We start from the raw sequence: 13,365 nt of genomic DNA on the forward strand, positions 1-13,365 counted from the left end.
AACTGCTTAAAACTTGGCGCTTTTGGAAAGCTTTTTGATGTTTTTTTTCCTTATAGACTGGACTTTGATTTATATGTCTGTTCTTTTAGAATAGCATATCGCAAACTGTTTTAAATTCTTTATTCATTTTTACACTTTCAATAAGTGAAAACAGTAAAGAATACACTAGTTTGCCTCCCGAGATTTCAGGTGTGCCGCAAGATGCTGGGGAGGAAGAGAGGTGCTGGCTGACTGCCTACAGGACATAGAAACATGAAGGCAGATAAAGGCCACTTGGCCCATCTTGCTCCCCCATCTGCAGCATCCATTATCTCCTCCTTTCCGTATTGGCTAAGACTCTTAATATTTGCATCTCTTCTTCCTATAGGATAAGGCTCTTTACAGCTGCATTGTGATGTCATAGAACTTTATGGTTATAGAAACATTGTAACATGATGGTAGATAAAGACCAAATGGCCCATCCAGTCTGTCCATCTGCAGCATCCACTCTCTCCTCTTATTGGCTAAGGCTCTTAACATTTGCATCTCTTCTTCCTATAGGCTAAGATTCTTTACAGCTGCTTTGTGATGTCATACAACTATTAAAGAAACATTGTAACATGATGGCAGATAAAGGCCAAATGGCCCATCCACAGCATCCACTATCTCCTCCTCTCCCTATTGGCTAAGGCTCTTAACATTTGCATCTCTTCTTCCTATAGGCTAAGGCTCTTTACTGCTGCATTGTGATGTCATAGAACTTTATGGTTATAGAAACATTGTAACATGATGGCAGATAAAGGCCAAATGGCCCATCCAGTCTGTCCATCTGCAGCATCCACTCTCTCCTCTTATTGGCTAAGGCTCTTAACATTTGCATCTCTTCTTCCTATAGGCTAAGATTCTTTACAGCTGCTTTGTGATGTCATACAACTATTAAAGAAACATTGTAACATGATGGCAGATAAAGGCCAAATGGCCCATCCACAGCATCCACTATCTCCTCCTCTCCCTATTGGCTAAGGCTCTTAACATTTGCATCTCTTCTTCCTATAGGCTAAGGCTCTTTACTGCTGCATTGTGATGTCATAAAACTTTATGGTTATAGAAACATTGTAACCACACAAGATGATATTCATATAGTAGTACCATCAGAAATATAGTGCTCAACTCATTTCAATAATGAAAACGGTATAGACCTCAGTGTTTCCCAAGATAGATCTTGTGAAACAACCTATACCAGTAAACATACTAACATAGGAAATACATCCTTGGTCTAGTTTTTTACCGTACTTTTATGTCCATATTCAGCTTGTTTTGTATATAGTAACCATTATAGAAACATTGTAACATGATGGCAGATAAAGACCAAATGGTCCATCCAGTCTGCCCATCTCTTTCTCTCTCCGAGAGATCCCACGTGCCTATCCCAGGTCCTCTTGAATTCAGGCACAGTCTCTGTTTCCGGGAGACTGTTCCATGCATCTAACACCCTTTCCGTAAAAAAAGTATTTCCTCAGATTACTCTGGACGTGCCTCTTGCAGCGAGAGGCACATACTGTAGGCAATCAGCCAGCGCCTCTCCTTCTCTCCATGCATCTTCCCTTCCGGCACCCCCGACTGGCAGCTCAGGGCCCACCTGGAGGGCCTTCGCGCATGCACAGACATCAACCTGATGATGTCACACGCGCATGTGATGTCATTGCGTCGAGATCCGTATGCCTCGAGCTGTGGCCACTGTGTTTAGTGTGCTGCGGCGCAACAAAGTTTGCGAGACATTGTTTTAGAATGGCAATTTGAGTTGTTTATATTTGGTTTTATGTTGGGTTTTTACAGTGTGGGTTTGATTTAAACGTTTAGTTGTAAGATTGCACCCGGCGGTGAACTTCGGTGCGTAAGAATGTTAATTTGATATCTTTATGCATTTGTGTACTGTCTTGTTTGGGGGGGGGGGTTAATGTTTAAATCATTTTTATTAGATTTTCCAACAGTACGGAGAGTGAAAGTGCATACAAACACAACACAAAGGCAGTTAACTCCCGCTAAACAGCATCAATCAACCCATCTATCCCCCTCCCCCACCCAATACCTTCTATCCCGTTCTCCCGGGAGCTCAGAATGGGTTACAGTTGACATTCACAATAAAGTTACAGGACAATAAAATTATAGGCATTTCAAGAAGAGACAGGTGAGAAGATATATAGAGAGAAGGGGAAGGGGAGCAAGGGGAGCTGGGGAAGGGAGGAGGGGAGAAGGGAACAGGAGAGTGAGAGGAGAGAGGGTGAGAAAGAGATAAGGAAGGAAGTTGTCCATTAACACTGTTCAATTGAAGAGATGAGTCTTCAGCATTTTCCAGAAAGTCATCACCACTGGTTATTAGGGATCTCAAAGTCCCTCCTTGAGGGCCGCAATCCAGTCGGGTTTTCAGGATTTCCCCAATGAATATGCATTGAAAGCAGTGCGTGCACATAGATCTCATGCATATTCATTGGGGAAATCCTGAAAACCCGACTGGATTGCGGCCCTGGAGGAGGGACTTTGACACCTCTGGTATATATGGATTCAAAAGACGTACAAGACATAGAGGCTCTCTCATCCTCCTTTTTCTGGAGCCATCTGGGAACCCTCCCTACGGTTCTTTGAGACTTATTTTACTTTGACTGGTGCTGCTCTTTGCTACCCTCCTTGGAAGCTGCCATCCTAGGTGGCTTTCTAGCTTGCCTAATGGCGAAGCTAGCTCTGCTGTGGGGAAACCGAGGACTCCTTTTACAAAGCCTGAGTAACGATTCCCAGTGCAGCAAATGTGACAGAGCCTGAAGGAATCGAATGGGTTTCGTCCCGTTCGCCATGCAGGAATCGCTACAGCAGCTTTGTAAAAGGAGCTCCGAGTGTTTTGCTCCTTCTTGTCCACCTTTGCTCCTCCTTTCCCCTTCTTCTCTCTCTGCTTCCCTTTTTTCTCTTCGACATACCTCTTTGTCTCTCTCCCTGTGTTTAATTTATTCCTCTCCCCTAGGGTTGCCAGACATCCGGGGACACCTGGACATGTCCTCTTTTTAGAGAACTGTCTGGGTGCCCAGATGGACTTTCCAAAAGCCGGCAGTTTGTCCGGGTTTTGGAAAGCCCCCGATGAGCTCCGGCCACATCTAGCGGGCCTCCGAGCATGCACAGATGATGTCACATGCATCTGCACATGCTCGAGGCCTTCCAGACATGGCCTGGAGGTCGGAAAGGAAGAGACGAGGGTATGTGAGGGCGGGGCGGGGGGGGGGAGGGCAAAACAGGGCAGGGCTAGAGGCAGGCCGGGGCCATGTGTCTGGATTTTTGCATTACTAAATATGGTAACCCTATTCTCCCCCCCCCACTCTTTTTATTGGCTACCCTTCTCACTTATATATCTGAATTTCTGTGTGCTTTCCTTTACCTGTTTTCTCACGCCTCTGGACAGACCTGCGCAGAATGACAGCTGGCTTCCTTGGCATGGCAGTGTCCATTATCCTCTTTGGCTGGATTGTTGGCATCCTTGGTTGCTGCAACCAGCATGATCTCATGCAGTATGTGGCAGGTTTGCTCTTCCTTATGGGAGGTGAGATAAGCTTTCTTTCATTCCTTCCTCTAGTAATATTTTATTTTGATACGCAATCATATAATTCCACTGAAAAACATGAAGGTAAGCAAATACAGCCATCAACCAATCATGAGAATAGGAAAGAAACCAATAAGATGGAAAAGAACATTGCCTCCAGTTAGTCCATATAGTCCAGGGGTTCCCAACCCAGCCAGTCGGGTTTTCAAGATCTCCCTAATGATTGTGCACGAGAGAGATTTGCATATAATGGAAATGACAGGTATGCAAATCTCTCTCATGCATATTCATTAGGGAGATCTTGAAAACCCGACTGGCTGGGGGTCCTTCAGGATAGGGTTGGGAACCACTGATATAGACCAAGGGGTTCTCGACTAAGTCCTCAGGACACACAAGGCCAGTCAAGTTTTCATGGTATCCGCATTGAACTGGGTTGAGAACCCCTGATATAGACTAAGAGTCAGGAGTTTCTAATGCTGGTTCACTATTCAGGGTTACCATATGGCTCCAGAAAAAGGAGGACGGATTGAGACATCCGTGTTTTACTTCTACTGAAAGCAAAGGAAATAAGGAGGACAGATAGAGACATCTGGGCTTTACTTCTATTGAAACCAATGGGAGTAAAACCCGGATGTCTCAATCCATCCTCCTTTTTCTGGAGCCATATGGTAACCCTACCTTAGCAGGTATGCATTTTTCCACTCTAGTAGAGAAACCAAGTTAACCAGTTCCATGCTGGAGATGTTTTGGCCTGTCCCAATTTTCAACTTACATCCCAAAATAGTGTGGGATTTGTAGTGCTTGATCTGCCCATTGACGTCAGTCAGCATTGCAAGTCCCATAACGTACTAGGATAGAGTAGTCAGAAATCTAGGATTGTCCCAACATCTCCAGCCTGGAGCTAGGTAACTTGACCCCTCTGCTCTAGTCTTGTTCCTATGGCACCAGAGCGATATCCACAGCAGAAGTGTGATAATCTCTACCCTAGCTTGACATTTGGATAAATATGAAAGCATAAAACCAGCGTAGTTGGATTCAACCTTTTAACCACCATCCTGGTCACCTGCTTAGTAAGGATGATTTTTATAACAGTGGGTCAGTAGGGAGAGATCCCATTGTTTGGATTTATTTTTTATGTATTTATTAAAATATTTCTATACTGCACCATCTAATATTCTGAGTGGTGTACAATCAAACATTTGCAAATCACTGGATTGCCAGTTGACTTCATGTCCTAAGGAATAGGCTAATACAGTCCTACTCTATCCTTTCATAGACTTGTATTTCTGATTTTTGTAGGGAAATCAATGGGACAATCAGAACAACACATCCATGAATGCAATAGGGTAGAACCAGGAGTGGATCAACCTATTCCTTATTACCTGGAGCCAGGTGGTAACCTTAGATGGAAGTCATGAGTCTAAGACAAAAGTACTAGTCATTTTTTTAAATTAGTCATAGTTGAGTCGAAGCCATTCAGATGCCTCTTTTTTTATTTTGATTTGCAATATATTTCATTTCTGAAGAGGTGTCAATGTTCAAAGTTACTAGTCTAGCAGGAATTATCCCACTGCTGCTCCAGATCTTGGAAGGATCTAAATCAGGGGTGTTCAACCTTTTGGCTTCCCTGGACCGCATTGACCAAAAAAAAAAAATTTTCTGGGGCCACACAAATGCTGCAGCAAGGCAGAGGAGGGAGCCGGCAAGACGGTAAACACCCGAGGGGCAGCAGAGGAAAACACTGCATCGCCCTCAACCGGGGCCGCACAAAATTCTTCATGGGGCCGCATGCGGCCCTTGGGCCGCAGGTTGGACACCCCTGATCTAAATGGTCCAGCCCTGAGGAACCCTACAGTCAGTTCCAAATGGACACAAATGATTGACCTTATTTTGAGAAAAAGCAATAATGCTGATACATTTCTTACAGGTACATGCTGTATAATATCCTTGTGCACCTGTGTAGCTGGAATAAACTTTGAACTTTCTCGCCAACCTCAGCAAGTCTACGGACTCCCAGAGGATATTAGTCACGGCTACGGATGGTCTATGTTTTGTGCTTGGGGCGGCCTGGGACTCACACTGCTGGCTGGATTCCTCTGCACTTTGGCTCCTTCTCTTAATAGCCCCCGTACTGCTGTGCAGAAACCCAGACAAGAGAACGGGGCTGTGTGACCACAGCAGGAGCCCAGGATCGAAAGGGAAGAGAAGGAAGAGAAACTCCATCAAGCACAAACCTGGAATAGCAACGTTTGACACCAGCATGGATAAGGTTTTTATTCATCCATTGAAATTTGTGCCACATTAGTGAAAGAAAAAAATAATAATAATATGAAAAAAATGCATAGGGACATTTGTGCAGAGAAAGGGGCCCAGCCAAAGGGGGCCAACAGGTTAATAAGATGGCCAAGAATAAAGGACCTGGCGTTTGGAAAAGCTCTTGAAAACTGTGCTCTGTTTGACTGCACAGCTTCAGTCCTCCCAGCTCAGCAGCCAACATGAACACCAAGTCATAAGACAACTGCTTCCTGGCAGATCAGCCTCCAAGAAAGACATTGAACTACTTCACCATTTTGTAAAAAGAAACTTTGGATTCTGGATGCTTGTATTATCCACATGTTGTTGGTTTTTAAAATTCTACTTCGAAGTGCGACAAAGTTGTCTTTTTCATTTCTATACATGGGACTCATTTTTTTTTATACTACCTACACTCTCCTCTGGATCCATATGGACTCTAGAATAAATACTCTGTGTCTACGTGGAAGTGAGCCATTCTTGTACAGAGAAGAATACTGCATAGGGGATTAAAGCTCATGTTGACCATGGATAGAGAAAAGAGTTGTATCAGGAAGGGTCATTGTGATACTGGGTATTGCCTTGCACAAAGGGAAAATCTTCTATGAGATTGGTTAAGTGTGTTCAATTAGGCATTACCTACAACAAGATAGAATTTTTATCTGGATTGCGGTGTTTGTCAAGTGTCCAGCCGGAAGATGCTGCTGTGTGTGACCTGATGTCTGTGAGAATCTTGTTCAAAGTTAGAGCAAAGCGAAATGTCGCCCTTAATTGAAGGGAGTGACACTCGGCCCATCCTGAGCAGAGGAAAACGTTTAGACACCATCTCACGAAACATGATATAAAAGTCACCAGTTGTAAAACCAGCTAGCACTACATTTGAAGATATCCTTCACGAACCAGTGCATATTTGTAGATACAGGGGTCTTTCTGCAACTTAAAGGCAGGGAAACTTAGATGTGGGCTCAGGAGCAATAGATGGATCCCCTCAGTTTCTTTCATAATGTGAATAGGTTCCTAGATATGGGAATCGTAGTGAACTTTGCGAAAGTCGGACATAAGCAGCTGTTGCGCAAGGTGAAAACCAGGAGCCGAGGATTCCGTTTGTCCTTGCGTAAACACTGGGTGGGTGCAGATTCTAGCGCCAGAAAAAAAATGCGAATCAAAGTGGGCCTGAGATACCACTGCCGTGCCTCAGGGTTTGATTTTGTGCTTTCTCCTATTTAAATGATTCATAACTGACCTACAACAAAAAGAGCGATAGTAATACAGCCAGTTTAGCCGATGGTACCATGCTGTGTTGGGTTATAAATATTATTCAAGTTTATAATCCTCCTAGAATGAATCGGGGGGGTATCTTCAGGGAAATGAAATTCAACACGGACAGGTGCACAATGAGGCTACAGGAAGAGATGCACAGAATATGTAGAGGTGTGGGGTTTTTTTTGTTTTTTTTTAGGGATTTCAAGGTAGGTATGTACAGTCAAAGGTAGGAGGAAGCTGGGCAAGTGGCCACACCTGTAACACAGGGTACAGTTTTGGGCCCCGCATTTCAAGGAAGGTATTGAAGAAGTAGAAAAGAATCAGAGAAGGGGATCTACCTTCCAGTGAGGAAAGGTGTATCAAGATAGGCTTCTTCCTTAAAAGTGAAAAGGCTGACTGCATTATAAAATTATACTACAGAATCATGCAAGGTTCTTGCCGTGGGAGCAATTAAGAGAGCAAGGGGATCCTTCCAAGCATAAGAAAGTGGATTTTGCCACTTATGGAAGGAGTTTGTTTATACTGAGAGTAGCAAAGCTCTTAACTCTGCTTCCAGAAGAAGTTACTTTGGCTTCTTCTATGCCAGTGTCATATTTTGAGAGGAGATTGGATTCTGGACTGGGCCTGCTAGCTCAGTGGCCGGTGCTGTGCACTGCCACACACAGGAACTGGTTTTGCTTCCTGCTTGCCAGGCTGGATAGGGCCAGAATTCATAGCCTTTTGGGGGAGAGAATCTCAGCCAGTGATCAAGGTTTGCACCGAGTAGCCAAACCTAGGATTCCAGCAGGAGCCACCAACTATAATTGCGATAGGTGAAAGTTAAGATGGAGGATGGAAAAAATGAGGGGGAAAATCCTCAAGCAGGTATAAATAAATGCTTATGACACCACAACCCATTAGCGACTGGTTCTGATTGAACTTGAAACCTAAAATCAAGATCAAATTGCAGGACCAAAAGAGAGAGTGAGAGAGAGATCAGGGATTGGATGAACTTGTGGGGGGACAAAATGTCTAGTAGGTATAATGATCATTTTGCATTAACCCTTAACAATATTGTCTTAATGTTCTCAGGTTGCTGTGTGTGATAAACATGGCAGCTCTTCTTTCTAGTGCAGTGTCTCTCAAACTATTTTAGCTCCGGCACAATAAATGGAGGCAAATGTTTTTCACGGCTCATTACAACTGAAATTATAAAATTGCAAAACCAACAAAAAATTAAATTTGAGAGTTATTGTATTTAAAGTTCTTCAAACTATGTATGGGTACTTGTAACAACGGTGAAACTAAAGTAGATAGAATAGAATTGCTAATTAATGTGATGGATGTGCTTGTTTTTGAGTGCAAATTAACTCAAATCGCGGCTCGATAGTTGACAAGCAAGTTTGCATTTCATCATCCACCATCTGCAGTCGCTCTCTTATATTCGATTTAATTTCTTGTCAGAGCTAAAAATCCAAGTTTGCAAAGATAAGAAGATCCAAACGGTAACAAAAGCCTTGATTGCTTTGTTGCTCAAGTTATGCAACTATTGCATAAAAAAATCAAATTACTTGTCGTTGGTTTTCAAGGACCAGTCACGTCAAAGAATGATGCTCATCTGGGCGGTTGTATCCTTACGTACGCAGATACTCATAACATTGACAGACACTTGCGCGTGCGACGTGTAAACTTATGAAGGGAATTTTTAAAAAATAAAGTAAAATTCTGGAATCTCTCGTGGCACACCCAGAATCTCTTCAGGGCACACCACTGTGCCTTGGCACCCAGTTTGAGAGAGACTGCTCTAGTGGTAGACATAAATCCGTAGCAAGACCTGTGTGGTTTCCAGATCAGGATTTAGCGGCTGATATCTGGTATATTTGGTTTGGATTGGCTTTCCAAATCCAACGTGGTAGTGATTAGGCGCCTCCAAACACAGCCTGCTGCTATCGCAATGGTGGCTCTGGCTTTGTTAAGAAACATTGCTACCAAAACTCGACAGTTTTGTCCAGATTGGCCAAAGATGTTTAATTTTTGCATCTTGATTCTGGTCACATGCTTATGCCCCTAAAGAAATATAGACAGCACCTATAGCGTTACCTGGTAGCCACAGAGGAGGCACTCGCCAGCCAACGTACATCGGCTATACAGTACCAAAACCCATGGTTTATTGGATGATATCAAAACTCAGATTATGTCAAATTATGATGATATCAGTCAACATATTTAAATTAAAGTAAGCAGTCCTGCTCCATAGCACACAGCCTTGATTTCTGTTTTCAAACGTTTCTTCAATTCCATGTCCCTGCTGAATGCATTTTCTATCTTCGCAAGGTCTGAAGTATTCACTGCCCCCTTAACCTTTTCTGTGCCCAAAGCACCAGTATTATACTACCCTGCCACAATAAGTTGGATCAAGTAGCCTGAGGCTGGAATGAGCTGGATCTTTGGTCGGGCCGGTCCTTTGAGAGGACTGGATTGCTAAGCAAACTGGGTAGGAAGTGAAGGAAAACCTGGAAGGTAGAGCAGGCTTGAATTCACTGGACAGTCTGGGCAGGTGGTGGACTATATCATTAAGGGTTACCTTTAGAAGCCTTTTTTTTTTTGCACATAAACCACTTTACGTGCTGAAATAAATATTTGTAAAATCACCTGGGGTATATATACTGACAGCCTGTGCGCACAGTTATCCAGCAGAAGCAGAAGTATTCCTGGGGGAGCAGAGTTTAGACAGGGTTGTGACACACACATATTTTATAACCTGCATAACTAAGCGCCCCCCCCTTTTTTTTTTTTTTTTTTACAAAACCGCGCAAGAGATTTTTAATGCCAGTTGGTGCGCTGAATGCTCTGCGTTGCTCCGACACTCATAGGAACTCTATGACCATCAGAGCAGCGCAGAACATTCAGCGGGCCAGCTGGCGCTAAAAACCTCTTGTGTGGTTTTGTAAAAAAGGGGGGGGGAGGCTAGGTGACCCCTTGGGGGCTTAATCTTATAAATCTTTGTGTGAAACAAGGGTTTTATTCACAGAAACAGGCACTCCCGAAATTGCCCAGCGGCATGCATGCGTATAAGTCTGCCCAACACATAGTGGAGTAGATTCAGTAAATGGCGCTAAAAAGAAACGGGGTTGAGAAACATCTACGTGGAGTGTTTGTCTAAAAACAGTGTTCTGAATTGGGCGCCACTTATAGAATAGTATTTTGAGCTGATTTCTGCGCCAAACTTGGGGTACGAGGATTTACACCAACTGAAACCTGGCGTAAATCCTAGCAGTACTGCATGCATCTTTAGTGTATGTCCTGATCCATCCATGCCCTTCCCTGTAGCAGCCGAGCTGGTCCTGACAACCCCTCCCCTCTCGCTCGCTCTGGACCCAAGGCAGCAGTGGCAGCCAATTCTGACAACCCCGCTCCCTCCCTCAGCCCTGAAGCAGCAGCAGCAGCTGATCCTGACAACCCTCCCTCCTCCCTTGGTCTTGAAGCTGCAGTAGCCAATCCTGACAACCCCTCTCCCTCCTTCAGCCCCCAAAGCAGCAGCAGCTGCTCCTGACAACCCCCCTCCCTCCCTCCCTTACTGAAGCAGTAGCTGCAGCTGGTAAACAGAAGCAGCGCTGTAAACTTGCTGCTTCCATCCAGCTCCAGCGGGGCCTTTCTTCTACCACATTGGAGGTGCCAGTTAATTGAACACCTATATATCTTCACAGCCTCGTAAAATTAGCCCTTAGGAAGGTAATTTTATAACAGGTTGGGTAGTGAGAAAGGTAAATAACTGCTTGTTACAAGGCTATTTTATAAAGACACCATAAGTGCCTACTGTGCTCACTTTCAAAGCATGCAGGCATCTCAAAAGGCCGCCACGGACATCCCGATTTTGCAAAGGCAGGACTTGGACGTCCGACACTGCTGTACTTGCAAAAAGCAATGGAGAGTGTCATGGGTGGAACTAGGGAGGGCCCAAACTCAGAACTTCCAACTAGAGAATGACACGGTGACAAAATTCATCACCGTTCCCGTCCTCGCAGATAACCGCGGGAAACCATCTTCATGTCATTCTTTAAGGAAAGAGGGAAGAATCAGAGTACGAATGGCCACAACCCCTGACCCGCAAGCTTTGCTTTGGTGTAGAAGGACAGAGGATGAAATAGACACTAGAAAATGACATGGGTTTATTTCCCGCGGTTATCTGCAGGGACGGGAACGGTGATAAATTTTGTCACCGTGTCATTCTCTACTTCCAACGATGATTACCGAAGGGAAGGAAATGTCCAAAGTCTAAACAGGGTCTTCTTAGTTAGACCTATTTCAATCGCATCTAGGGTGCTCTGATTAAGCAGCTGTCCACTGGATGAAGGCATGGCACCTCCTTAATCCTCTATCGGTTGCTGCCCCCCTCCTTCTCCCCTGAAAGTGAGACTGGAAAGAATTCCAGGCTCTGTGACAGTTTCAGATCTGAGGAGCAGCCCAGTGGTTAGTGCAATGGAGTGTAAACCGAGGGACCCAGGTTCAAATCCCACTTTAATTCTTTTTTTTTTTTTTTTTCCTGTTTCAAACATTTTTATTGAAGGAATAAAGTAGAAATACCTTTATAGTAGTATACATAAAGAAATGCTTTACAAATGTTAAAATTCGAATCCATATATTCTATATAATTCTATCATTCCTCCAAACGTTTTATATCATAAATCATAGTCCCCCCCACTCTCTCCTTCCCCTTCCCTCCACCCTTCCTCCCTCCTCCACCCCCTCCTTCCAAATCTTTTCATTTCTCCCCTTCCATTCCATTTCCCTCCCCTCCATCCTATAATCCATGCCCCCTCCCCGGATGACAAAAATAAAGATCTGGAATGTAATTTAGACAACCATAGCTTCATTGTAAATCATTGAGAATTAAACTTCTTGCTCTTGCTCTAAGTGAAAGGTTTTGAATATAAGGATCCCAAACCTTCATAAAAAGACGAGTTCATCTAGAAGATTACCGAACCTCCCAGACCTCAAATAAAAGTAAACGATGCAACTGTTTCCTCCAATGCCAAAAGCTCTTTTTTTTTTTTTTTTTAATTATGTACCCTCCAGGAACAGAAGTTCTATGCCGTCTAGGTCCTAGGTGGTTTACATACATAATGCCTAAAAAAACAATATAAAAGAGAAACAAATCATCAAAATTTAAATTCATAATTCCTCGAACAGATCCTATAAAATTATTATGGTAAGGGCCAAATATAGAACAGTTGCCCATCTCAGTATCGTTGACTTCGAGAGATCGGCTGAAAATTGAATCTTCATCTAAAATTCTGGGTTTAATTCTAGATTCCTCACTTTCTTTATCATCCCAAATAATGTAAAAAAAAAAAAAGTTTTTTCAGTCTTGAGATGCTTAGAAAAGTTTGCCATCTCTTTTTTCAGCAACATTTCACAGTTCGAGTTCAGGCTATCATCTTAGCTCAGTTAGATTATGGCAACTCGCTTTACGTTGGCTTAAGTAAATGTAACTTGAAAAGACTACAATTAATTCAGAACACAACGGCCAAATTGCTCTATGGCAAACACAAATATGACCGTGTTACATCCTGATTGAGATCCTTTCACTGGCTTCCCGTTTACTGGAGGATTCAGTTTAAATGCGCTACTGTTATATCTAAAATTTTGGATGGGATCTTCACACCGTTGGTTCCTGTCTCCCTTTAACTCACACAAAAACTCCAACTTAAGGAATTCTCAGAAATTTAAACTCGGCTTTCCTACTGTTAAAAACTGTGGCTACTTATTTCAGAAATCCTTTACCGACTTTCCTTGTATACTTTTCTTAATATTTTGTTAACCGAATCGAGCCCTCTAGTAGGGATGAATAGGTATATAAAACCAAAGATTGGATTGGATTACCGTACCTAAATGTATAATAATAACTTTATTTTTATATACCGCAATACCACAAACGGTTCAAAGCGGTTTACAGAGGAAGAGCCTGTATACAGACAGTGATATCACAGAAAACTTTCAAAATTACATTTGCATGTTGAGGTTAATCAAAAAGCCACCTGCAAGACTGGAGGACGCATCATAATTACAAAACAGAGTGAAAGTGGGATTTGAACCTGGGTCCCTTGCTTTACACTCCATTGCACTAACCACTGGGCAGCTCCTCAGATCGGAAACTGTCACAGAGCTTGGTATTCGTTCCAGTCTCATTGTCTCACTGCATTAACTACACAGCTGCCCCTCTGCCTATTTTCTTAGAATGCTGCCATACTGACCTCGATGTCCCTTGC

At 43.3% G+C, this 13,365-nt stretch overlaps 1 protein-coding gene across 2 annotated transcripts in view; it reads left to right on the forward strand.

Annotated features, from left to right (window-relative positions):
• Nucleotides 1-7,574, forward strand: part of TMEM178B (transmembrane protein 178B) — a 31,044-nt gene extending 23,470 nt beyond the window's left edge. Inside the window, exons 3-4 of one of the 2 annotated variants that reach the window (XM_033928579.1) lie at nucleotides 3,425-3,562; nucleotides 5,490-7,574. In XM_033928579.1, coding sequence (XP_033784470.1) covers nucleotides 3,425-3,562; nucleotides 5,490-5,734 — 383 coding nt within the window. In that variant the 3' untranslated portion in view covers nucleotides 5,735-7,574. The remainder of the gene's footprint in view (nucleotides 1-3,424; nucleotides 3,563-5,489) is intronic. The other variant, XM_033928580.1, reaches the window with a different exon arrangement.
• Nucleotides 7,575-13,365: the final 5,791 nt, after the last annotated feature.

Source organism: Geotrypetes seraphini, chromosome 19 (assembly GCF_902459505.1).
Source record: "Geotrypetes seraphini chromosome 19, aGeoSer1.1, whole genome shotgun sequence".
In the NCBI taxonomy this organism is placed as follows: domain Eukaryota; kingdom Metazoa; phylum Chordata; class Amphibia; order Gymnophiona; family Dermophiidae; genus Geotrypetes; species Geotrypetes seraphini.